We start from the raw sequence: 25267 nt of genomic DNA, 5'->3' as shown, positions 1-25267 counted from the left end.
ATGTTGCTGGCATCCTCCTAGGCTGAAACAATTTCAGCTTCAATTTTAAGGAAGGTCTTCAACTTCTTATAGCACTGCTGAAGATGTAATTAGCCACTGTGTTGATATTACTCAGTGGCATTCTCAGCTAGGTCTAGAATGAGCACCCTTCTGTCACACTTTATTTCAAAGGAGATGAATAAAAACCTTGAGTTCATCTCTAAGTAAAGTAGTACTTTCTTGGGAAACAGTACTTTGAAATAAAGTACCCTGAAGATTTCTATCATTACAATTATTAGGTTGAGTCGGAATAGAATGGCATATGCAGCCTTCAATTACTGTAACTCTAGCCAGTTTGTTTCTAGAGGGTTGTCATCTTCATTTTTTTTTTTTTCTGACCTATAGACATTTTCATGCCTATCAAATAGTACTAGTAAATATGTGGGTTGAACTCCTAATGGCTACCCTGTAACATACTCAGTGGAAAGTAGTGTAAAGGCATATACCATTTTATAGCCACATCAAAGGGAAGGTGACATATAACAATATAAAAACAGAGGCTATTAGACATATGTGCCTTTTTAACCAGTTCTAGGCTATTAAAATTTATGTACGGAATCAAGATTTAATATGGAGAATCATAATACAGGCAGAATCTTCATACACGGTTTAATTCTGATCATGCCCTTAAACTAAGCATTACGGTAAATCATACTATAGTAGCAGCAGGCACTTGAAATACTGAATTTTATATAACTAATATTGAAATTTTATGTAATTTCCCAGTGACTATGCAGTCTGAAATTTTAAAGCAGAAAAAGTTACATTTATAATAGGACTTTAGTTCATATGGATGTGGGTGAGATGGTGTTGAATGTTATGTGGCTCTGCCCCCAAAACTAAAGTCCTAAATTTCTTTTAAAAGAAAGTAATTTGGTATTAAATGTTTTGTTCTGAGGGGTATCAGAAGTTTGCTTGTGAGAGTAATTGTTCTATCATCATCTTCTTTTGATTCAAGATGACTTGTTCATTCTTTACAAACTTAAAAGATCTTCCTTTTTAAAGCACCTTCCTCAAATGAGAATCTGGAAGGAGTTTGAAAAAAGATCTTTAAGTGCTTAGCTCATATATTTAAGTATGAAGAACCCTTTGCTTAAATCTTAGCCCACTATAATGCTAAAATTATATGGGGGGAAATGTACTTTCCTCATTCCATGTTAATTCATAGCCCAATAGAAACTAACTGGTTTTGTTTTTGCATTATCTGTGGTTACCGGTAATGGATGATTACTTTGCTTTAAAAGCTACGGAATCGATGTTTTAAATGGTTGATCTGTAGATTTAATTCTATCATGGTACTTACATGTCAACTCCCAAGCAACAAAAAAATTCCTTTTTTTCCCCTTCACTATTTACGGCCTTAGTTTCTGTAGTTAACCAGGCTGTATGGTCCTATCCATACCCTTCCCTTCCCTGACCGTGGACTACTCTTCCACAGGAGAGTAGGAATGGAGGGGAGCATCCTCCTAGAGGTACCCTTAAGATGGCTCATTAGTCCATAGCCTTGCTGAAGCTCAATGGCAATTCCCAATGTCCCCAACACACTGTCCTTTAAGATATTTGTTAGGGAGGCAGATGGAGCCCTACGCCCTGAAGATGACAAAAAGTCTAACCCCCATAGTAACTTGTAGAGGAATTTTCTATGAATTTGGAGAGTTAACCCTTTGCACTCGCTTGCTTTTTTCTCGATTCCTTTATTCTAATGCTAACTGTGTCGAGTCACACTCGACATCCAAGTGCAATTGAAGCCTCTTCTAAAGTCTTCTAAGTGGGACTTACAAACCTAAGCTTAATTTTATGAAAAGACCCAAGTTCCTGACCAACCAACCAATCTTGTATGCCTGAGAGTACTAAGTATTTGGTACCTTATTTCTCATACCCAGCCTTCTTTAAATGATCTCAGTGCATGGACTAGTTTAAGAGCTGTCTGCTCTTTTTAACTGGGCAGAGGGGAAGAAAGACCTATAAGACTATTAACATTATTTTATCAAAAGACTGCAAAGCCACATGCTCTTTGCAGAGAAGCACCAAAGGAACACCTTAGTTTGGAAGTATTCGTTTTAAATAAAAATAGTAATTCAGTAGCCCCTTATCTCAGGGAAGAGAAAGGCATTTTAAAGCTAGTACATTAGGTTTAAGTTTCCCCTTTGATTATCAGTGTTAAATGGCTCTTACTTTCTTCCTGAAAGTTTCCCACCAGCCAGGTTTTGGGAGACAGATTACATCTCTGCCTGAGAAGATGCCTGAAAGAGAAAGAGAAGCATTTGTTACAGGCAGAATGCTGCAGAGGGGGAAATACAACAAACATTTTAGAACCAAAACGACTTGCTCAATTTCTGATACAAATACATGGACTCCTTGCTCGACATACCTGGATTTTATCCTTTACCTTATTTTGTCAGATCTAATCTGGAAAATCTGAGTTAGACACCACATTTTGATTGGAGAGGCAATTTCAGAGATAGTATGGTCCAGTTGTCCCAAAGTGGGTAACAACTCCCTACACTCTCTCAGCCCGCCTCTCCTATCATTCAGTTGGATCTTTCTAGAGATCAGAAGAAAGTTGTACTATTAAGTTTCCAGGCATGTTACCCCCAACTATCCCCTCCTAGCCTTTTGTGGGAAAGGGAGGTGTGGAGAGTTATCAGTAACTGGGTCTATAGGCACTGAGTGCCGTCAGTAGTTGCTTGTAGAAAGAGCATAAAATGAGTTGGGTGAGAAGAGCAAGTAGGTATAGATAAGTTTTGCTGCTGTTGCCTTTGGGTGCTGGTGAAGGGACTGCCATAGAAATGGGAGCAGGGCATCCTAGTCCTCAGCAGGCAGCATGGGTGAAACAGCAGCAGTGTAATGTAAAACACAGCAGTGAGCCTCTGTCCTCACAGGAAGACCCCCCAACCCCCGCCGGCCCGCCCTCGCTTCTTCCTGGCAATGGTAGCATCTCCTCTCCTAGCATCTCATTAAAAATTTTTTTTTTCTTTTTTTTTAGCCTCACCCAAGGACATGTTTCCATTGAAATTTTTTAGAAGAAGGAAGAGAGAGAATGTGAGAGAGATGCATCAGTTAGTTGCCTCCTGCACGTGCCTCAATTGGGAATGAACCTGCAACCTGGGTATGTGCCCTGACTGGGAATTGAATCCACCATCTTTTGGTGTATGGGAGGACACTCCAACCAACTAAGCTACACTGGCCAGGGAAACATCTTATTTGTTTTAATAGCTCTTGGCTCAAATTTCTAAGAAACAAGCAAATGTCAGAGCAGGAGCTCTGTACCCTAATCCAGCACTGGGGTCTGAGGAGGGACGTTCTCTTGGGTTATTCTACTTACCAGGCTCATCCCAGTCACATCAGCACTACTGTGTGCCACTGGTGTGTCTTCAGGGATGAGGGTGCAACCAGCCAGCATGTCCACAGAAGCTAAGATTGTGTCATACAGGTGATCTGCGCGGCTCTCCAGCTCGCTGGGCTGCTTTGAGATCCTCCTGAGGACATCCTTTAACACTAACAAAACAATTAGACCAAAAAAATCATGCAAGTTATTTTCAAAAGAACATACAAGGGTGTGGCATTTTACACAATAGTTTCAGAATGTCCACTCTTAACAGTGACTCTCCAGGAAATACTATTGCACTGGTGGATCTTTTAATTTATGATTAAAGTGAGGCAAGAATTTCTTTGGCTCTACTTTGGAATTACATAATTCATAAAAAAGCAGACATGGTTCTGTGGTGACTGGTATTATCTGACTTTGAGAGAGAAGACTCAGGGCACACCTACATCATGTGGAGCAAAGGCTTAAATGAAAAAACAAGCCAGGATTAGGGCTCCTGGTCTTACTCTACCAGGTCCTATTAGCTTCTGTTGGCTGGGGACTGTCATTTAGCTTGTGCACGGGTAGTCTGGTAACATTTGGGGATCCCTGTGAACCTCTTTTTGTGAGTTCTAGAATAGATTTCAAAAGAAAATACCTAAAAGCAGGCAAAGACAAGATAGTTAGCCAGGCCGGCATTTCTCGGTGGTTGAGCGTTGACCTATGAACGTCATGGTTCAATGGCACATGCCCGGGTGGCAGGCTCAATTCCCAGTGTAGGGTGTGCAAGGAGGCAGCCGATCAGTGAATTCTCTCATCATTGATGTTTCTATCTCTTTCCCTCCCTTCACCTCTGAAATCAATAAAAAGATATATTAAAAAAGGATTGTTAGTAAGGCCAATATTCCCTCCACACCAAGTGTTCATTTGAGAAGGGGATGGGCTGGGTTCAGAGTGCATCCCATATAGCAAGCTTGTTTTTTTCTTAAAAACTACATTTCCTTTGTTAAAACAGAAAGGCTGCTCTAGTTTCCTGTGCTTTTATCAGCTGTGTTAACACTCTCCCTAGTTTCCTGCCTCAGCGCAACATCTGCCAGTAGTGGAAGGGAAAGGGGAAGCTGTGTATCTGCAGAGGATGCTGATGGATGGGCAGAAGTACAGGCTGGCTGTGTTGAGATCAGCCCCAAGGGAGCCCTATCAGTGCACAGTCATCAGGGCAAAGTGCTGTCCTGACAACTCATGAGAGCTGTGAGGGCAAGGCCTGGCAAAGGAACGCAGCCAGGGTGCACAGTACAGCTCACCTGTGAGGGCACCTGGGATGGGCTCTCCCCTCCACGTCCACCAGACCTTTGCCCAGTCTCCTGTGTGCTATCAGTGGAGTTCAGGGGACCTTTATATTTTTAACCTTTTGCACTCGGATGTCGAGTGTGACTCCACACGGTTAGCATCGGTAGGAGCAACAATAATTTGAAATATAAAAAAAATCCAAATAAGTTTGTATGAAAAGAAACTCCAGTTTTTTATTCTACTGCCGCACTTTGTAAAATCTGGGGTATTTAAAAAATTAAATCCCGAGTAGAATAAAGGAATGGAGAAAAAGGCAAGCGAGTGCAAAGGGTTAAACTTCTATTTTAGAATGTTAGAATGTTTGGTTGGAGTCAAGTAAAAGGAAAGCTGTGAATAGGAATGAAATATTTCCCAGTGAGATCTTATGTTTTAACTAGAGGCCCGATGCACGAAATTCATGCAAGAGTAGGCCTTCCGCCCCTCCCTCCTCCCCCACCCTCGCCCCAGCTGCCGGCACCAGCTTCCCTCTGGTAGTTGGGACCTGGGCTTCCCTTGCAGCCCCAGCTTTGTCTGGAAGGATGTCTGGTTTAATAAGCATATTTATTATTATAGATTTTATAGTGGCCTGTTTCAGCTTCATGCCAATAGGTTCCAGCCACTTGATCCAGTGTAATGAAGAGTTTGTTGAGATAGGACTGTAATGAAAACCTGCCAGATTTCTGTGGAGAGGCCTTTGGCAGGAGGCTGAGATCAGGACATTTTGAAGGGGAGTTCATCTGGCTTCTCCTCCCCAAGGTTATGCTGTGGCAGAGGCTGGGAGGAGTGTCTGTGCTTGAACTCTTACCGTGTGCCCTGGATCAGCGGTCACCAACCTTTCAGACCTCACAGACCACCGGTTGGCGACCACTGCTCTGGAGAACACCTAGCTGGAAAAACTGTGAATATCAAGGGGAACTTGTGATTTCCACAGAGCAGTCAGGTTCCTGGGTGTGCCAAACAGGATGGGGAGGGGCATTGTGTCAATCTGAAAGAGCCCGGATACACAGAGCCTGAATACTACAGAAACCCCAAAAGCCTCTTATTTTGACAGTAAATACCTCTAGACTCCTTTGAGAGAAAGGCAAAGTGGGATATTTTTATTACAAATTAAGCACTGAGAAGTTTCCTGAATTGTTTTTTAAATGAAGGTCAAAGAACCTGTGGCCTTTAAGAGGCCCATTGTTACATGTGGTCTCTGGGAAGGGTTTCCTGGTATTGAGCTCCTTCCCTTCCTGCTCAGGCCCCTGCCTGCACCTCCACATACTGACGGCAGCATAGGAGCCAGCATACACTAGTAGGGGCTGGAGTCAGGCTGCCATTCCTTGTGTGACCAAGGCAAATCCATTACTCCACTGAGATGACAGTAGTAATAGTATCCATCTCACAGGGCTGTGATTAAATGGAAAAAAAAAGTGAACTGTTTCAGCAGTGTCTGGCACACAGTGTTCAGTAAAGTACTGGTGTGATTACAGGTAGCAAAGGAGCTTGGCATACTTAATTTCTGCCCCAAATAGTACAAGAGAACACCAGAAGAGCCAAAACAACTGCCTCCCAAAGGGCTGGGGATTGTAAAGGTCTCATGTCACTGGATAAGCACTACCCTTTGGAAATCCCTGCAGTGTCTCCATGGCTCCTTCAGTTCTCAACCCTGGTGATTTTTCTTTCCAGGGGACATTTGGCAATGCTGGAGATACGTTAGTTGTCATAACTGGAGAGGGGTGCTACTGGCATCTAATGGGTAGAGGACAGAAATGCTGCTCAACAGCTTACCATGCACAGGACACCACTCTCAAAGAAGTATGTGGCCCAAAATATTGGTAGTGCTGAGGTTGAGAGAAACTGTGCTATACCACCTCGTAATATGCACCTGCCCACTACTTCCGGTCAGGAAAGGGCAGCCTCAGTGCCTCTCAAGCCCACAAGTCCTGCCCAGCTTTGCTTATACTATTTGCTTCTAGCATAAACACCATCTCCAAATCTGAGGCACAATACAGATGGCTTTTTAGCACTTGGATGTTGAGTCTCATAGGAAACTATGGGCTGCTTTTAGGGACACATCACTTCATTGCTTTAAGCTAGCATTCTCCTACCTCATCCTCCATATCACATCCACCTCCAGCAAGGGTAACACTATCATAAATCCTTGTACCATGAAAGCTTTACTGTACTCTTGTTTGTGATTTTCACGTTTTCCTATCTTGGAAATCCACTCTACAAAACAGGCTTGAGTTTAGTTTGTGCACCACTGTCCACCCTGTCCCCTCTCTCAGTCCACTTCTTCAGTCTATTCCCTCAGAATAGACTGACTGCTCTTGAGTCCTGAAAGAAATTCTTCCTGAAAGCAGATAACCAGAGGGGTTTCGCCTGCACTGGGAAAGGAGAGAGGAAGCCCTAAGGGCTCCCCATTGTGAACACCCTAGCCAAAAACCAAGGACAGCTGGATTAAAACCAGCATTCCCACCCAGGACACCAGGAAAAGATGAAAGCAGAAGCAAGAGTGTTGATCTTACAAGCCTGACACGACTTCTCGGCTTACCTCTGTGGCTGCCTGCCACATGGTGTAGTTGCGGGGACAGTGATGATGTGAGGGGCTGGCAGTCATGGGAATCCAAGGCAATGGGTGCATGTGGGGAGGGGCTTCGGCACTACCGGCTCCTTACCAGTGAGTATGTGAGGCCCTGGACTGCTGCTGACAGGCTGGCTAAATTCAAAGCCTCAAGCATCTCACCTGGGGTGTTATCCAACAGGCACTGAAGAAGAATCTCCCCTTCCTGTAAGACATTCTCCGCCAGGGACTGGTGTTCATCTATGTCTTTCTTAAATTGCTTAAAGTATATCAGAAAAAAAGAAGAAAAAGCTTCGTTACTCTCACTTATGATCCCTTGTAGGGTAGCTTGATTTCCCTCTAACCTGTAATGTAAACCCACTGATCTTCAGGACTCTCCAAGTAAACAGTGTAAAGTTGAACCACCTCTTTGGAGCCCAAGGTAAATATAGAGGCAATCTTTTTGTCCTGTTGAAAGTTTGACAAGAGAGTTTTCCCCCTTTGGTGGAGCCTGGCTTAGCAACAGCGTGGAGTCAGAGCTTTTCTTGTGCCACACCTCATAGGGTAGGTTTTCTTTATATTCACAGGCAATGGGATTCTTAAAAAGTCCTCTATTCTAATGGAACTGGCAAGTAAGAGCCACAAGAGATGCTGTTAACGTGACCACAGGGACTGCTGCCTCCCATATCCTCCCTTAACGTCCTGTTCTGTGTGGACTTTAGGCCTTGGGAAGGCATCAAGGAAGCCAAGTCTCCAAAGGAGCGCATCTGTTTCTCCCTCACAGGTACCTCGGCCTTGTCTTCGATTGTTTTTGATGCACCTTTAGCCCCTAGGTTTAAGAGTCAAATCCATGACCACTTTTAGTATAGGGTGCAGAATGTGTTTCACATTCTGGTTATAATTTTCCTCCTGGATTTACTATATTCCTGTCTTCAGCCCTAATATCTATGCTTATTATTTTATTCTTTAGTATTCTCAATAGTCTATATGCAGCCACAAACCTACTGCTATTAAGACAAAGTATGTGAGATAGAGTCCACATAAAATATTTGAATACACTAGAGGCCCGACGCATGAAATTGGTGCACGGGTACAGTCCCTAGGCTGGCCTGCAATCAGGGCCGTCGTCCCCAGCTGCCTGCAGCTGGCCTTGCCCCCTGCCGCCACCCACCCCCGGTTCGCCATCGGGTGATCCGTGCCTGACGGCCGGGGGAAGGGACCGAGAGGTCAGCTGTTCCCGCCTGCTTGCCGGCCCCACCCCTGCCATGGGTGGTCACCAGGCAATCGGAGCCTGCCAGCCGGGAAAAAGAACCAAGAGGTGGTCAGTGTGCCTCACAGTGACTGGTCCAGCAGTCGTTCTGCCTTTAGGGTCAATTTACATATTACCCTTTTATTATATAGGATAGAGGCCTGGTGCACAGGTGGGAGCTGGCTGGCCTGCCCTGAACGGGGCCCTAGATTGGGATGGCGGGGGGAGGAGGGGGGTCCCTGCTAGGGGGCGGGGTCGGCCTGGGTGAGGGGCCACGGGCGGTTTGCAGGCCGGCCATGTCCCCAGCTTTGTCTATCCTGTCTAATTAGCATATTACCCTTTTATCAGTATAGATACCCACACTCATGCTTATATTAGGTAGGTAACATGGGTCAGAGTAGCTTGTACATGGGGAAGAGGTTGACGGAGTGGTCTCAGTTGTGTGTGTGACACAAGGGCTAGGCTTCCCTGACCTGCAGGAATAACTCCCAGCTCAGATCTCAGCTCTACCCACAAAGTAAGAATGTTGCTCTGGTTGGCCTGGAAGTTGATGCACTGGACTGACTGAGGGACACAATAGAGGGAATGGAGTTGTTTCACTTGGCACCTACTCTGATGGGGGTGGGGCTGAGGCACACTGGAAAGGCCACCCAGGTAAGTCTAACAAGGATAGTTTCCTCTTCCCACAATGATATTGCCCTTGGGCCTCTGAGAGGTGGGCCCAGCACATGGAGGACCCTCAGACTCAGCTTTGCTTAGTGTATTCTAGGCAAGGAACTCTCTACATAGCAGGAAATAGCATTCCCACTCATGTGGAGCAGCTGGCCCACCCAGATGAGACTCCTCCCTTAAATTTTACTTGGCCCCAAGCTGGAAAACAAAGGCCCTCCATCCTGCCTGGGTGTGGTGGGAGCTCTAGGCTCAGCCCAGGCTGGTGTGGCCCTGGCTCAGGAAATCACCACCTCTTTTGCTGAAGGCAGTCGGTCAGGTTATTATGTGGGAGAAATGCAAAGAACTGTCCCAGAAAAACCCTTTCTAGACTAGCATCAGGCTGAGACCACAAACACCCCTGCTCCTTCATTAGAGGTTATAAAGATTTGGCCAACCAGACATGCCAGAAGTCATGGGTAGGTCAGTCAAGGTTAATGTTAAGTTTTGGGTAACTGTATAATTTATCATCCAATTTAGAACACTGAGGATGAAGGGGAGCCTATTGATAATTATGCCAGAACAGCAGGCACAAACTCACCTAAATATTTGATTCAAAGTGTACTCAAAACCACCATTAAAGAGACTTTTAAAATTAAAACCTGTTTTTTTAGAGAGAGGCAAAACTCCCCAAAACAAAACACTGAGATGCAAATAGAGCTGTATCTTTGTATAAATACCATCAAAATGCCCTGGGTATGTTCTGGAGTCCGTACAAGTTCAGCTTAAACACTTAAGTATCAGTCAGTGCTGTCCAAAAGATCTGTGGTGATGGAAACGTTTTACCTGCACTGCAGCTCCTAGATGAATTCTGACTGAACCCTCGGAATGTGGCTATTGCAACTGAGAAATTTGGATTTTTAATTTTGAATAGCCATATGTGCCTAGAGACTCCATAACAGTACAGATGTATGCTTCTCAATCCGAGATATTTGGAAAATTACACTGGAAATCACTCTTAAGTATTTTTGATTGAGGATAAATGCATTTTCTCCAAACTCTATTTGGCTTAGGAAATAATTGATATATTTTAGTTTTTTGGCATTAAGAATTTGAAAAGGACCTATGATTAGTTTTCAGATAAAAGTCAACTGAGCCACAACACACAGAGCATGCTATTTAAGCTTTTACTTTGTAATCAAGTGACTTAGCCCCCTCTCATGAGTATTACCCGGTAAAGCTGCAGAGAAGACTTGAGACCCGTAAGGCTGGACTTTGGTGGAGTCCAGTGGTCGGTAACATCTGCTATGTTATACAGCCAGTGGATCAGCTCGTCTAGCTGACAGCAAAATGTCTGTGTGGACAAATAAAAGACACATGCTGTTTACATTTTCAAAAGGCTAAAAATATCCAGGGGATTCTGAAGTGGACTGTGCACCAGTCCAGAGCATTCCTTCACTTGAGGCTTTGGTCTCTTGTCCTCCCCTGCCTGTCTGCACACCATGACTCCAGACCTCTGCCAGGGCAACAGGAATAGCCCACCTTGGTTCTGTCTCCCCTCAGCCTGATATGACACAAAAATGACAGACTCAGAAAAGCCAGCCCTGCACGGGAACAGAACAGAGGTGAGTGCAGGGATGGGAAACAGCACAGAAGAGGTATGCCTGCCACAGAAACCAGTTCCTGGCTCAGCACCACTATCGGACTGTTCCTGGGAAAAATGTGGACATAAATGACTGGTCATGACTCACCTGAATGTTCGGCTGACAACTGACAATGCACGCCCGAACTGCTTCCACGCTGCTCAGGGAGTAGGGCCCCTAAAATCCTGCCAGCTACTCGCCCTGGGGAGGCTGTGAGCCAAGCACTTTACCTCATCATTTATCTTTTATCACAAAGGAGAATACATGCTAACATTTCTCCTACCTGCTTTACAGTTCAGATGAAATCACGTGGGACATCTTGAGCAGGTTATTGCACAACTCCAGTTCTAGGAGCCATCTCATGGGTACATGGCCCTCTGGCTGGCCACCCTGCTGCGGTGCAGATGTGGGTATCCACGTGCTCACCTGGGGCTCTCCCAGTGTGTGTGATTTCTGAACATACCTGTGTCAGGACTTTGCAAATCCCACCTTCCCTCAACACGAATTATTTCATTTAATCCACACAACACCCTGAAGTGTCACATCTCATTTTCGAAAAGCAAACTCAAGAGATTGAGCTGAATTCCAAAGACAGCAGTGCCATGATTCAAATTCAGATCAGCCTGACGCTGACATCCCTGTTCCCTGTAATATTCATTATATCTCCAGATATTCTTGGGTGGTCCATGAGAGGTTCAGTGGCCAAGCAGTTGAGGAAATGGTATATCTAATAGCCCCTAACTCTGCAGTTACACCACTTTATTAAGTTGAAGCTCCGAGAAGGCCTGCAGTCAAGAGAGCACTTGTGCAGAGCACCTCTTGATCTTCAAGGTCAAGAGCCTGGGGAAGCAGCTTGGGGTAGTAGTCAAGATCTCAGGCTCCAGCCCTTGCTAACTGTAAGTGGGCAGGTTGCTTAACCCTTCGCTGCCATTTTCTCTGAAAAATGAGAACAACAGTCCTTATTGGGTTGCAAGTTGTGAGGATTAAATAGGATAAGGTACAATACAGTGCCTGGCACATGAAGTGTGATCAATGTTACTAAGTTTTGTTATTAAATCAGTGGGCAGGGGGAAGAAATGGGACACCTTTACACAAGCCTCTTAATGTTTACCTTCACACAGTGCATGAGTGATTCTTTTCCCTGCTCTCGTCCTCTGCTGGGAGGCTGCCCTTTACGGTCTGGGTCCGAGAATGTCTGCCGGTCCCAAATAACTGGCAAGGCGGAGCGTGTTCTCAGAGGTCCACAGGAGACCCCCAGTGCCTGGCTGCTCACCAGACTGCCGTCCCCTGCAGAGTCTCTTGCATGGAGAAAGGAGCGGAGCAAACAGTGGTTCTGCTCCTCAAGGCCCGCAGGCCCTCTGGGGACAGCCCCGGAGGGAAGCTGGCTTTGGCTGGAATCCGATGGGAAGGAAGTGGGCCCATCACTGTTCGACACACCCGGGGAGCTCTGCCCTTCAGCAGCTCCAGTGGGCAGGGTCACCAAAGTAGGAACAGAACCTAGATACGAAACCAAGCTAGAAACCTGTGTCAGCCGAGTGGGCAGGGCAAGATACTCGTCGTCACTTTCCAAGTCCTCTTCTGGTTTCCATCCAGACTCCATGCAGGCAGGGCGCTGGAAACCTTGGCCAGCCCCCTTCTCTCTTTCTGGCCCGGATGAAGGCCATCCTCTATCCCATGTCCTCACTTGGGGAGGGCCCACCTCAAGGTGCTTGCCCACGGTCCGCCAGTCCTTCACACCCCTCAGGGCTGGCTCTCTCCTTTCCCAAATAGTGTCCTTGCTGCCTGCAGCCCTGGGAGTAGATGTGAGCTGGCTACAAGATGCCAGCCCCACGCTGCCCTGCTCCGGGGGTACTCCCGAGTGCCACCGTTTAAAGCTTGGCTCTCTGGGCCCAGAGAATGGCAGGGCACTGGCATCCGCTGGTGGGCAACTGTGGGAGACATTAGTGGGTGACTTTAGAGTGCTTGCTGGGGAGACAGAAAAACTATCCAGGTCTACACCTGAATCCTGCAGGACAGGGTCAGCCAGCATGTGGCTTTCAAGATGCCTTGGGAGCCGAGGCCTGGGTCTAAGTGGGTAAGTATAGTCCAGCAGCTCTTCATACTCTTTATTCGGGTTCCACAGGGGGGAGTGGCGGTCAGGGGAAGGCGGCAGGGAATCTGGCAGTACGCAGGCCCAGTACTCGGCTTGGAAGGATAGATGCCTCCTGCGCAACCCAGGAGCATCACCCCCAGAGGACACAGGCTGGGGAGACCACTGGAGCTGAGGCCCTGGTCCCACCATGGAGGGGGCCGACTGGGGGCCAACCAGCTCCGAGGAGGAGGAGACCTTGGCAAGGGAGCAACTTTGAGGCTCTGCCTTCTCTTGGTGTCCTTGGGAACTGCTGCCAGGGGATGAGGCAGAGACACTGCAGCTGGAAAACGGAGCAGTGGCACCTGGGCTCACCGTGGCCCTCCACTTTGACGAGAAAGGGAAACCTGAGATGTGAGGCTGTTGGCTGAGCGCCAGCACCCGCGGTGACTCCACGGGGGATGGGTCATCTTCGGTATCAGCATCATGTCCTGAGCAAAGGGCTGTGGCTCTGGGAGCGGTTGTAGTCTGAGGTAGCTCCTCTAAGGCAGAAAGCCTGGTGTCCTCCATCTGCAATGAGAAGAGGGAAGAAAAGGTGATAAGTAAGCTACATTTCTTTTTTTTAAAACATAGATGTATCATAGTTTTATTTATTTTTTAAAAATATATTTTATTGAGAGAGAGGGGTAGAGAGATAGAAACATGGATGAGAGAAGAACATCACTGATTGGCCGCCTCCTGCACATCCCTACTGGAGATCGAGCCCGCAACCCAGGCATGTGCCCTGACCAGGAACTGAACCTACGACCTCCAGGTTCCTGAGTTGATGCTCAACCACTGAGCCATGCCAGCTGGGCTACATTTCTTTCTTAGATGATAAGTCGGGAGTTTTCTTTGGGGAGCCCAGATGACATCCAGGAGAGGTCTTGACATGAGTCTGCTACCCAATGCAAGAATCAGATAGAGTGCTGCTAGTGGCAGCATGAGACTCTTCCCCAAACTGATCCCACCCTCGGTCCTTTCAAGAGTTCTTCCTCCACAGACACTCTGCCTGTGAGAACTCGAGCGCTTTAGCATGCAGGAGCTGGAACACACTGCCTAGCCTTTCAGAAAAGGACAGATGAAGCCTCAGTCATTCTGTCACTGACAGGAGACACATCCAAACCCGCTCAGCTCAGCTCATAGGCCAGTGGTAATGAACACTGGCAAAATGATCATTCGTCTCAGCCTCTTTACTCTGAATTTTTATCTGCTTGATGAAGAACTTGCCCTGAGGGAGGCCGACAGCACAGCAGTTACAGGCATGGGCTTTGGAACAGACAGACCTGGTGCCAATCCCTAACTGCCACTTTCCAGATGTATAACTTTGAGCCTTGCTTCTCACACCTATAAAGTGGGGATAGTAATAGCACCACTTCCTCAGGACATGAGGATTATATGAGCTCATGTATGAAAAGCACAGGGTGAGAGCTTAACACACAATAGGAGTTACAATAAGCAACAGACTCACATCATGAAACAGCCCAGTTGGCTTACGTCCTGCCTCAATGAATCTCTGACTCACAGGTTCCCTGAGCCTCCCACCGCCCTGGCTCCCAGGCAGGTGGGCCCAGCTTCTGTTTTCTCCCACAGTCACGCTCAGAGGCTCCTCGCAAAGAGAGGCTCCATAGGGGCAGCATGCAACAGCCAAGGCCATAATGACACCGAAGAGATCAAAGTCATTCCCATGAAAGGGCTTGGCAAGCAGAGCACAATAGGATGTCAGAGCTGGGAGGGACAGGTCACACAGTTCACCTTCCAATTATACTGAGGGCCTGAACGATTCGGTGATTTGCCTGAGGTCACAGAGGCAGGCAGGACTCCTTGCTCCGTGTGATTCCCACTAGGCAAGACTGCCCTGCACTCAGGGAGGCGCAAAACAATTTTCCTTGCCCAGCATCAGTGCTGCCCACCACAGGGCAGCTTTGTGAGGTTTCCTGGGTTCCAAGGACATACAGTCTCAAAGCCCTCAGGAGACCACAGCTCTGGGCCCTCCTTCCTCAAGTCTCCTCAAGGCCCCCCTGAGGCCTTCGGATCACCTAGTCAGAAATAGGACAGGGCTCCCCCATTGAAAGCATTCCTGGCCCACCCCTCTGGGTCATTAGTCTCTTAAGGAACAGGAGATGCTGTGGACAGAGCCCCCTGCTGGCCCCAAGGCCCAATTCTCCAGATGAACCTGTATAACAGAAGTTACCACACCCAGACTCCCCCAATGCCCCACCTTGTACAGGGACTGGGAAAGTATGTAAAATGGTGACAAAATGCTGGCGCACACTCCCAAAAGAGAGCATTAGGCAGATGTACAGTGCCACTGACCTTAGTAGCTACCTGGCTTCCCACAGAATGCAGATCTCCTGTCCCCACACCGGCAGGAGGAAGCAGGCAGCTGAGAGCAGGCTGAGATGCACCAGCTACTGGCTCCCTGCTGGTGTTGCTGGCCTGTGACTGGCAGGCTCCAGAGGGGCAGCAGACAGGGGCAGGTAGGCCCTCTGTCCCGCACACAGGGGAGGCAGGCCCTCCCTCAGCTTCCAGGCGTGGTGGCTGCTCCCCACTCACAGGCTCTGGGGTGTCTACCTCCTGCTCTCTGCAGCTCCACCGCCCACAGGACGGGGCCTTTGTGTCCAGGGATGCCGCCACCCCTGCCTTTTCTTCTCCCAGGGCCATTGACGCGTCTCTAGGTCTGGATTCCCTGAAGCCTTCGGCTGCCTATAAAGTGGGAAAGGGAGACAAAAAGATAAATTCTCTACATCTTTGTCCAGGCAACCTTGCTTTTTAATGATTAAGAAAAACTTTTTATTTTTGGCCAAAGGAAAACAAACAAACAAACTAACGATGGCTACTTCCTTAGAGAAGAACAGAGGCCCAGGTTCAGCGTTTCCTTGGCCCCAAACCCTTCCGAAGAAGGCAGGAACACAACATTTTGTCCTCTTTTATGTGGCCTGTTCCAGCCCCAGCAGTAAGTCCCAGGAGGGTCACTGCAGGTCCAAATCAGAGTCAAGGCTTAGTCCTCACTAAAGTCACCTTTTCGTCCCTGTCCCTTCAGCCCAGCTCTACTGAGTAGGAGGCCTGGCCTGTGCCAGCCCAGCTGTGGATCTGTTGTTGAAATGCCCCTGTCAGCAGGTGGCTCTGGCTTGGCACTGACCGCTCTGCTCTGCAGAGCAAGTCAAGGCACGCCCAAGCCTCGGCTGAACCCAGGGTGCTCCCACAGTGCCCGCTCTGCCCTGCAGAGAAGGCAGGACCCTCTCAAAGCACAGAAACCATGCCCTAGGTTGTGAAGAGAGAGATACACAAGGCAGCAGGCAAGGAGGGAAGAAGGAACATGTAGGAGGCGGATCTGAAAATAGGGCTGTTGCTATAAGAGCTTTGGGAGCAGGAGACCCCCTGAGACTAAGTGTGTAGGCAAGGGCTGCTGCTGGGAGCACAACTATGGGAGGACTTCGAAGGGGAACAAGGGATCCTCGAGCACCCAGGATTTCAGCAGCTGCCTGAAGCACAGTGGGCCAACCCCAAAGCTAAAACTTGGACACAAATAGCCTTGTTTCCTCAGAGACCAGGGGGTGAGTGATAGCAAGCAGGTGGGAAGTCTGAGGAAGTGGAGGAAGCTGTGTATGCGGGCTTACCCTGCTCAGCTCACACCAGGAAACACCTATGTGAGGCCAGCTATCCCGAGACCATCCATACAGGAGGGCCCTGCCTGCCTGCCTGCCTGCCTGGCACTTGAGGCTCCGAGCCACTTCAGAGGCCACCCTAGGGAAGAGCACACACTTCACATGTACTCCCGTTTACTTCTCACCACCATATGTGGCATAAACTAATCAGGAAAACTATTTTTTGGGACAATTTCAATATATGGCTGAAAAATAAAACGTATCCCTCCGCTCTTGTCTCTGTTCCTCCCTAAAATGAGTCAGTGCATGCAGGGCACCACGACAATGCCTGGCACAGTGTCAGCTAATGCCACCACTACCAAGGGGGCTGTGTGTGACCCAGAATCAGTGTAACAAGTTACAAGGAACAAAGTCCAAGAGAAGGAGAAAAAGCAACCTATTTTTCATATAAATCAAGCAAAATATTTACTATTAGATAATTCCACACACAAAAAACAGGCAAACAGTCTCATTTTGTTATCTCTCATCTTCTGATGCATATGCAGACAAACACAAAAATCTATTTCATCATTCTCCTGTTTTGTTTTTTTACATAAAAATAGCAAAATGTATAGGGCAGGGGTCCTCAAACTTTTTAAACAGGGGGCCAGTTCACTGTCCCTCAGACAGTTGGAGGGCCGGACTATAGTTAAAAAAAACAAAAAACTATGAACAAATTCCTATTCACACTGCACATATCTTATTTTGAAGTAAAGAAACAAAATGGCAAAAACACCCGCATGTGGTCCGCGGGCCGTAGTTTGAGGACACCTGGTATAGGGCATGCTTTTCTTTCCTTTCAAATAAAATCTCTTAGGAGACCATTCTTTAGCCTTACACAGAGCTTCCTCGTTCTTTGTATCACTGCCCAGTACTATATTCCATTGTAAGACTGCACACTAGTTAATTTCACCCGTCTCTTACTAGTGGACATTTGGGTTATTCCCAACCTTTCGCTATTACAAACTGCTGCAGTGAATGACCACGGTGAACACACATCACTGGCACGCATGCTAGCACCCCCACAGCATAAATAGCCAGAAGTAGAACTGCTGAGGCCAACCGTACCTGCATTCGTACTTCCGGCATATGCTGCCAAGTGCCCTCTATGGGACGGCATCAATTTACACTCCCACCAGCAGCATGTGAGGGTGCCAGTTTTCCATGGGAGGCAGGTCCTCTTATTCCCATTTCACAGACAGGGAAACCAAGGCTCAGAGAGATTCCACTCTAGAGCTGTGTGACTCCAGAACCTAAGCTCTTTGTGAACCAAAGAGGGAACAAGTCACAAAGCAGAGGCACACGAAGTAGAAGAGGGAAGAGACTGTAGAGGGACAGAGATGAGTGACCAAGTCCTGCCGAGACAGATGTTCATGGAGCCACATCCTCACCTTGTGGCTATTTAAGAAACTGCAATGAAGAGGTTTACAGGCCAACTGTTCTCACAATGATGGCGACAGACTGAGTCCATGAGCAGGAAAAATCAGGGTGATGGCTGAACCTGGCCCCTGGCCCCTAGCTTCTACTTCTTGCTCCATTCCTAAACTCCCTTACTGGCTGGTGTTGGCCCTGATAGGTGGCAGCTAATCTCCTTTTCACGCCCTGACTTCCCCCTCCACTAAAGGGTGTGGTTTTGAGACGGGGCTGGATTAAGAAGATGCTGGGCAAGAGAGGGGTGCAAACGAATGACCTCTGTCTTTGTTTTGATGTTTTGTTTTTTGTCTTGTCTGGATTCCAAAATAGCAAGTGTCCATTTATCCCTGGGGGGTTGTGATTTAGAATTATAAGCAATTCAGGAGACACCTCTAGGTAATTTTCAAGTAAACACACAAACCTGAACTAGGTTAACAGTGTTGCCAGAGGCCTTTTAGCAACCAGGTAAGGAGGTCTGAAATTCAGACTTTCATGGAAATGGTACTTCTGAAGACAGATTATATAGGTGGTTATTTTCTCATCTGGATAAGCAGTCCCTTCATAATCTCACTTATTAATCTGTCTGACAAATACTTTTCTCCCTGTGCTACACAAGTTTATTATGCGAACACACACAGATGAAAAATAAAAAGAAGCCCATGAGAGTTCATTCAAAATCTATAATAATAAAAGGGTAATATGCTAATTAGACCGAATGAAGCCAGGGCTTTGGGCTGCAAGGGAAGCCCGGGTCCTGGGTGCCAGAGGGAAGCTGGTGTCGGCAGCCAGGGGAAGGAAAGTCTACTCTTGCACGAATTTCGTGCATTGGGCCTCTAGTTGTATATAAGATGCTATAGAATATAGAGAAGGGAGAAAGGCACCTGGGTAGAGGTAATGAGGGAAAACTCCCTTAAGTAATGACTGCTGAAGGCAGACCATTTTAAAAAGATCAATCATGTTGAAGAAAACAGTGGCCTAGCAAATGCCCAGTTTTGGATTTCTAGGGCTCGACCCTGTCTGCACTTGCGAGGTGGGCATCTGTAATACTGCACAAAGGTCCAGCCCTCATTTACAGATTCTAGATTTTACACATCATCCTTCCTGACCATGTGGGTCTGAGAGTGGAGGTGTGGGATCTGCTGGGACCCTTCCAATGAGAGAGTTTAGTCCTTTCCAAAGCACCCAATGACCTACGCTCAGTCTGATAACAATGCCTTGCTGGGCTGGACCAACACTGTCCCTGGTTAGCAGCTTTAAACAACCTGGTATTCTAGGTGGGGTTCCCTGCTCTTAGCTCACACATTTTACAGTGCTCCTGGGGGCTAGCAGCTTAGTGGCGGGCAGAGGCCTCAGTTGGCCTCCTAATGGAAGCACCAGTAGGTTGCACTGAGTGACTGGAGGCCTCACAGCACAGACAATGAACAATTAATTCAACCCTCCCATCTGAGAATGGTCTGTACACACCATATCTGCCAAACCAAGAGACAAGCCACACAAGCTTCAGGATATTCTGGGGACCACCTGCACTTCGCTGTTAAAATTCTCCACCAGTTTCCAGGACTGGCAGAGGCCGTATGACCTACCAGATATAATTAGGAGTGATGTAGGCTGGCTTGGCTTACTCCTACCCTACAGTAAAAATATGCTCACACATCACGTATGTGGTAACACTAACTCCATGAGCATGGACATCTGACCCTTCCTGGTGTCTGGTGCATCACCCTTGTGCAGTCCTGTCCCAGCTGCCAGGGCTTCCTCCCACTTGCTCCTATCCTGGACGGAGGAAGGAGAACTGTGAACTGGGTGTGTGTGTGTGGGGGGGGGTGGGGGTGGTGAGGGGGCTGTGTGTGGAAGGATGCTGTTCCTCTCTTCTGATAAACCACTCAAATATGCAAATGATAAGCTAGGGAGAAATCCTCCTCTGATCAGAAAAGGACTTCCCCAGGATTCTTTAAATCATGAGCTCCCTTTGAAACAATCTGATTTATACCAACTTTTTCGGGGAAGGGCCGTCTTTGTACCTGAGCGGCAGACAGCCACCTGCACCAGCAAGGGCAAGGTGTTTCTTGACATAGCAAGCCCTACCAGTTCAGGGGCCAAAACCCCAACACTCCTTGGTGTTTTCACAGGAGGCCACAGGTATACGTGGCAAATGCCATGCACACAAAGGGGCAGAATCTGACCAGAGAACCAGACAAAGCGGCTCTCAGTACTGCTCTTTCTCACAGAACATGAAACTGCCCACAAGGAAAGGGGGAGGGGAGGGGTAGAACCCAGTGCTGTAGGTTGCTGGAAGGCTTCTGGGAACTAGATTAATGGGAAAAAGGAGCTTAAAGGCAGAAGCTCATCTATGTGTGGGAGGCAGCATGAAAGGGGGTAAAGACATATGTGGAGGAGGCCAACAAAAGGGGCAGTCACAAGAGGCCCAGGCCTGCCTCAGAGCAGGGTGGACGCCAGCAACACTGTGGCTAGAGGTTTGAGAATGGGAGGCCAATGGCCAAGAGCAACTGCTGTTCCACCTGCTCCTTCCCTGGCTGGAGAAGCCCTGAAGCCCCTTAGTCCTCCACACTGGTCCCGTTTTCCCTGTAAGGCAAGTCACCATGAGTGCTGGGTCCCCTCCTTGGCAGGTGGAAGTAAAGCAAAGTGAAAAGGAAGACCAGGCTTAAACCTGCAGAGGGGGAGATATGACTCCAATGGGCTGATGCCATCCTCAGGATCCTTGGGCACCAGCAGCCCCTTCTCCCTCCCTCCCAACCCACCCCCACCCCCACCCCCACCCCCACCCCGCCCAGGGCTGCTTCCCTACCTTTTGCTTAGTAAAAGGTGCTCTGGGCCCTAGGAGGAGCCATTGGGTCCTTCTAGATCAATGTGGTGGGAAGGCTGTTGCCAGGCCGCTCTCCAATCCCCCCTTTCTCTCTCTCTCTCTCTCTCTCTCTCTCTCTCTCTCTCTCTCTCTCTCTCTCTCTCTCTCCCCCCCACCCCCTCACCAGCTGGCTGATTGACTGGGACCACCAGACAGCCTCACAGCAGGCCAATCTTCTAACTTGCCGTGAGAGGTCTTTAGGTGACCTGTAGAGACGCAAATGCCACATCTACAAGGAATTCAGGACTGAGCTCCTAGCCATCCCTCCCCTCAACCCCAACCTCTCCTTAGCAGTCAGCAGACTGTTCCCATCCCACGAAGCTCAAAGTGTGAGGACGATGAGGACTGAACATGTCAATCAACTGTACCCTCTGTTCCCACCAAAGAGCAAGGCAGAAAAACAGCTTCTCTGGAACAAAACATTGCTCCTACTGTCCCAGGAAGCTGGCCCTGGACCAGTCCCACAAGCCACTGCTTTTACTGTACTGACAGTTTGCTGTGAGCCCACTGGACTACACAAATGAAGACTGTTAAGAATCTTGCTGAATTTCTCAAGAGAGGCTATGAAGAATGTTATTCAAGTACCAAAACCAAAGGGTCCTATTAGAGAACCCATGAGATAAGAATTCTCTGATCTCAGTAAGAGAAGCAGCTGTTTCATTGAGTAGCCAGTTGGTTTTTACTTTATAGTTCATGGCAAAACTGATTTTAAAAAATATTTCCTCTTTGCTTTGGCTGCTAAGAAGCTCAGGACCAGATCTGTAGTCCCACCCAGGCAAAATATATAGGACAAAGAGGCAGTCATTTTTTGTACTGATCTTACCCCTGACTTCTCTCTTCTTTTACCCTGTCTCAATTATTTCCATTAAAAATCCTGTTACAAAAGAAAAAAAAAAAAATCCTGTTACACTGAAAGTATCCTGGAGAGCTTCCTGAAATCACTTTTTGGAACAAAATAAGAGGAACTGTTAAAAACAGAATAACAGGGGGAAAGCTCCTAAATCCAAGACTTTATCCCAATACCATAAGAAAACAAAACCTGTTTATCAGTACTTCTAAAAAGCAAACGCAGATACTTTTATTCGTATCTTTCTATTCAAAGTGTGTATGTAGTCCACGGACCAGCAACATCTACATCACTGTAGAGCTTGTTGGAAATATAGCTTCTCAGGCCCCACCCCATACACTTGGAATCAGAATCTGTACTTGAGCAAGATGCCCAGATGACTGGTAAGCACAATGTTTCAGAACCACCAGGTTAGAAAGCCCGTTTTGCACTGTGACACAGAACTATAATGGCTGTATGCACGTTCACGGGGTGCCTATCTTATGCCAGGCACACAGAAGAAAATTGAGGGCCCTGTCCTTCATGTCTTTCCAATAGGACACTAGAAAAAGCTCTCATCTTGTGGCAGGTTTTAATGGCTAATTATAGAATGTCACGGCTGGATGGGAGTTCCCAGGAAGAACAGCATTCCCTAGAAAGGATTCAAGATTCTCTGTGGCTTCAGTAAAAGCAGAATCAGAGATCGGAATTTTCCTATGACAGTTACAAGTAGTGGTTTTGTTTTGGAAACTCCAAATAATTTAAGAGAAACTGGTGTGCAAAGGGAACCTACAGCTGGAAGGAAATGTATAACTTAGCCTGTTTCCTGCAGCCAGAAAGTGGTACAGGAAAACCTGGAAGTGAGGCAATCTCCCCTAGGGGTTCTATCTGCAACCTCCAGGTCTGGCAACTAGGTCTAGAACCAACAGGAAGATTTCTTCCACTTTTCACGTTTATGAACAACTTTCAAGACAGGAACCAGTTTCTTCATGAGAACAGATTTGTTATAAGGAGAGAAGCGATCCCAGGCTCTGCCTCTCTCTGGCTGAACTAACCAACCATCCTAAAGATTTTCTGTCAACTACCCCGGGACCCCTTTTACTCCTCTGCTCATTTTGAGTAAGAAGCCACATTACCATCATAGTACTTGCCAAAATCTATTTGGCACTTCAATCTCTAGTGGGTCACAAGACTAAAAGCATAAAGAGCTAATTTCTATTGAATAATACCTTGAGACATCGTGGGTTCAGTTCCAGACAACGGCAATAAAATGAGCATGGCAATAAAATGAGTTATAATATTTTTGCTTGAAGGGTCTTGCCTTCCATTTGTATAAAATGCAACATGTGTGCAACACAATAAAATGAAGTTTGCCTGTATGCATTTTTACTGAGGGAGGCTGGGGTGGGATCTGAAAAGGTTTAAGGGACTTTTCAAAATCAGGAAACACACAGGACAAACGCAGACAGGTCCTAAAGGGTCAAAGACAATGCAGATATTTAGTATTAGTGAATCTGTTTACTTTTATCCTAACAACCGCTAACAGCTACTGAACATTTCTGGTGTGCCAAGGACTATGCTAAGCACTTTCTGTCAATGACTTAATCCTCAGAAACCATGGAGCAGCTCCCATTTTACAGGTGAGGAAACTGAGACATGGAGAAGTTTAATCACTTGTCTATAGAGTTAGTAACATCGAAGAGCTCAAGTCTGATTTGACTCGAGTGCCAGAGCTCGAGGCCGCCCTGCCCTGTAAGAATAATTGGTCCAACAAGCTAACGCAAGTACAGTTTTTGTTTTGTAAACTTTTGGGCCATGCAGCTGGCTTTTTGTTTTCTTTTGGCTCCCTTCAGTCAGAGTGACTTCTGTGTTCCAAGCATTGTCCTAGAGGGGCTGGGGAAACCACACAACAGCAACAGAAGGTAGCCTACAGGAGGGAGTGATGATCAGTTGTGGGGAGGGGGGGAGAGCTTTAAAGAGCATTCCCAAAGAGGTGAAACTGAGTTCTTTGCTCTTTCCTGTACTGAGTGGCCCCAGAATTGATTGACCCAAGTGGAGGAAGAAACAGGGAAGAGAAGCTGTGACCTCTGCTTCTTTTAACCAAGCCCTAGACCCTTGATTTCTAAAATCACACACTGTGTCAGGCATTTTAACAACCTTCTTCACACCTTAGATCTAGGAACTGTTAGGGTGCTTACCAACGCTAGCTATCTTCGGACTACCTCCCCCGACTCCCCAATGAATTCCCAGGGAGGTGCGATGTGCGCTGGCAGGTTTCCGCTCATTTTTATGTACAAAACAATACACCGAACTCAACCTCGTAATCCTAACGGGCCTGCAAGAGGCTTTGGATAACGTGCCCCTGGGCTGCAGACAGCCGTCCCAGCGACGGCCGTTGGAAAGGGTGGCCTTCCAGGCATGGGTGAGATTTCTTGCGTTTTCCCCTTGGCAGCCGCGAACAGCTGCACGAGCATCGTTCGTCTTCATCTTCCCAGTGGGAATGGCCCTGAGCTGGTGAGCCTGGGTCGGAGTCCCTCATGCCCCGGGGCACCGGGACCTCGGCGTGGGCGCCGGGTCAACAGCACCATCCCGGGGCGAAGCCCTGAGGGAAAGTGAGTTCCCGGGAGGCAGAGGCCCACCAGCGGCGCGCCTGCGAGTTCGCGTGGCCACGCGCGCCCCACCCCCCGCCGCGCTCAGGCTCTCCCAGTCCCGGCCTCCCGCCTCCGCGCCCCGACCCCTGGCCGCGACCCGCCCCCGCCGTTCCGTCCGCAAAATGGAGGCGAAGGCACGAGGCGCCCCTGCGCCCAGAAAGCTTTCGTGCCCTTCCAAGGTGGGGGACGCGAGGCCCCGCAGCCCGCCCAGTCCCGCAGACCCGGAGAGACCGCAGGGCACAGGGGGCCGGGCCGCGCGGGACGGGACTGCCTGGGCCGCCGCCTCCAGACCCGCGAACCCCCGACACCCGCGCCGGGCACCACCTACCGCGCCTCGGACGCTTCGGACGCCCCAAGCAGGCCTGCGGCGGCGCCCGCGGCCCCAGCAGCCCCATACGGCAGCCCCGAGGCTGGGGTCCAGGTGCAAACCGCTGCCCTCGCGCGGGAGCCCAAACGCTTGGGGCGGGACCACTGCCGGACACGCCCTTCGCTCCCCTCCCGACTCCGGGCGGAGGGAGCCTTTGGCGAAGCACGGCCAATCCCAGCCCTCGGCCCAGAGAATCGGCCAATGCGCGTCCCGCTCCTGCAAGAAGAGCCCACCCCTTGTGACGTATTGGCGTATGGGAGGCCGGATCTTCTTCGGGCTCTTGGCCTCCCGCCCTCCCTCGCCTTCCGCGCTCGCAGCTCACGTTCGCTAGTTCCGTGCCCGTGGGGTCGTGCGAGGGCGCGTCGTCTGGCGGCGCGGCGGGGGGGGCGATGCCGCGGGCGCTCTTTCCCCGCGTGTAGGCCGCGCCCTTAGTCTGCGTTCATGTATTCATTCATTTTGCTCAGCGCGCACTGCTGTGTGCCCGGCGCGCCACTGACGGGATGCCGCTGGGCAGTAAAGGCTAGAATTGTGTCATTATGCTCCCAGGCACTCCTGGAGTTGGGCAGGGGAAGGGGAGGTGACAGATTTTGTCTAGCCCAGGAGTCACACACTTTTGACAGCAAGAGCCGGAACTAG

The 25267-nt window shown here is 48.4% G+C and overlaps 1 protein-coding gene across 3 annotated transcripts; it reads right to left on the bottom strand.

Moving 5' to 3' along the window:
• Positions 1–472: 472 nt before the first annotated feature.
• CEP68 (centrosomal protein 68) lies at positions 473–24735 on the bottom strand. 3 transcript variants are annotated; one of them, XM_028154509.2, is made up of 8 exons: positions 24593–24735; positions 15181–15570; positions 11869–13395; positions 10346–10468; positions 7401–7497; positions 3365–3537; positions 2215–2282; positions 473–1064 (listed from the first exon to the last, which is right to left on the bottom strand). In XM_028154509.2, the coding sequence occupies exons 2-7, from the start codon at positions 15526–15528 to the stop codon at positions 2259–2261; spliced, it is 2292 nt and encodes a 763-aa protein (XP_028010310.2). In that variant the 5' UTR covers positions 15529–15570; positions 24593–24735; the 3' UTR covers positions 473–1064; positions 2215–2258. The 3 variants fall into 3 exon arrangements, with proteins under 3 accessions (XP_028010310.2, XP_028010309.2, XP_054584440.1); XM_028154508.2 differs by lacking the exon at positions 473–1064 and having other exon boundaries at positions 2094–2282; XM_054728465.1 differs by lacking the exons at positions 473–1064; positions 2215–2282 and having other exon boundaries at positions 3178–3537.
• Positions 24736–25267: the final 532 nt, after the last annotated feature.

The sequence above is a fragment of the Eptesicus fuscus genome, chromosome 16 (assembly GCF_027574615.1).
Source record: "Eptesicus fuscus isolate TK198812 chromosome 16, DD_ASM_mEF_20220401, whole genome shotgun sequence".
In the NCBI taxonomy this organism is placed as follows: Eukaryota; Metazoa; Chordata; class Mammalia; order Chiroptera; family Vespertilionidae; genus Eptesicus; species Eptesicus fuscus.
This window is presented reverse-complemented; position numbering and strand designations above follow the sequence as displayed.